The 1,271-nt window shown below is 58.1% G+C and overlaps 1 protein-coding gene across 1 annotated transcript in view; it reads left to right on the top strand.

The window, feature by feature from the left end:
• Nucleotides 1-631: 631 nt before the first annotated feature.
• DUSP4 (dual specificity phosphatase 4) overlaps nt 632-1,271 on the top strand; it is a 1,549-nt gene continuing 909 nt past the window's right edge. The window contains exons 1-2 of the mRNA XM_035890406.1: nt 632-793; nt 1,209-1,271. The exon at nt 1,209-1,271 is cut by the window's right edge and continues 166 nt beyond it. Coding sequence (XP_035746299.1) covers nt 632-793; nt 1,209-1,271 — 225 coding nt within the window. The remainder of the gene's footprint in view (nt 794-1,208) is intronic.

The following is a 1,271-nucleotide window of genomic DNA, read 5'->3' as shown; positions in this document are numbered from 1 at the left end:
TGGCAGCAGGTCAAAGGAACAAGCCGCTCTTTCACAGGGCGCTCACAACACCTCAGGTTGTACCCGTGTCCTTGAGAGGCAGTGGACATCTCCCTCTGGAGAGCGGCTTTGCAGTGGGGTTCAGCTTCACTGTGCCTGGCCAGTGCCAGGGCTTCCCTGGTCTGTTGTTTTGGGAGCTCTGGGCTGGAGGGTCAGGCTGGGGAAGTGGGAGACCTCCCTGTGCTGTGTGGCAGGATGATGTGTCTAGGAAAGCTGGGATCTGAACAGCCTTCAGCCTGGGAGCAGCTTTTCCCATTAAAGGCAGAGGATGTTGGCAACAAATCCTCCCTCCATCATCTCAGAGGGCAACCTTGGCCTCAGTCTGGGTTTTTGACTGATGGTGTGCAGGGGGCTAAACCCTGGACCAGAGACTTGGTGCAGCCAAGAGCATTACAGAGCTCTTGGAGCTCTCGCGCTAAGGGAGTGGTGGGGGCTCAAGGATTTCCCCCTTGCTGCCAGGAGCCTGGTTGCTCATCCTGGGGCAGGAGACCACTCTCCCATCTCTGTAGCATCATCTAGTGGTGAAGGGAATGGTGAGACGCGTCAGCTCTGGCTATGATTTTCAGCAGTGCTGTGAACGTAGCCTGGGATAATGCTTTATGCTTCTCTTCTTGCAGGGGGCTATGAGCGCTTCTCCTCGGAGTACCCTGAATTCTGTGCAAAAACCAAGTCTCTGAGCAATGTGTCACCCCCCACCAGCGCCGAGCCCCTGGATTTGGGCTGCAGTTCCTGTGGGACCCCCCTTCATGACCAGGTATGTCTAGAAGCCCGGGGCTCAGCTGTTTTGACTGCTCCTTCCAGCACTGCAACCGTGTCCTGCTGGAGTCTCCCTGCTGTCCCTCAGCTGAGGACTGCAGAGCCAGAGCCCTGGCTCCCTTTCCTCTCCCGGGAGAGCATGGTGGTCCCTCCTGATCCCAGGGTGTTTGCCCTCCCTGGGGAGGGGACAGGCCCAAATCCTGTTAGCCACATGTGCCCGTTCCTGAATGGGACGAAGATGGGGAGGGCTGAAAGGCAGCACAGAAAGGCAGCCTCTGCTCCTTCTTTTGAGGGCCCTGGATCAGGTGCCAGGTTCCTGCACTGCTCAGGGGGCCTCCAAGCCATCTGCATGTGTGTCGTGCCCGCTGCTGCCCCTTGCTCACCTCTGTATCTGTTGTTTTTCTCCGTAACAGGGTGGCCCTGTGGAAATCCTTCCCTTCCTCTACCTTGGCAGCGCCTACCATGCGGCCCGACGG

Source organism: Egretta garzetta, unplaced genomic scaffold (assembly GCF_000687185.1).
Source record: "Egretta garzetta isolate BGI_Z169 unplaced genomic scaffold, ASM68718v1 scaffold32, whole genome shotgun sequence".
NCBI lineage: Eukaryota > Metazoa > Chordata > Aves > Pelecaniformes > Ardeidae > Egretta > Egretta garzetta.
Note: the sequence above shows the minus strand (reverse complement) of the source record. Positions and strands in the feature narration are given on the sequence as shown.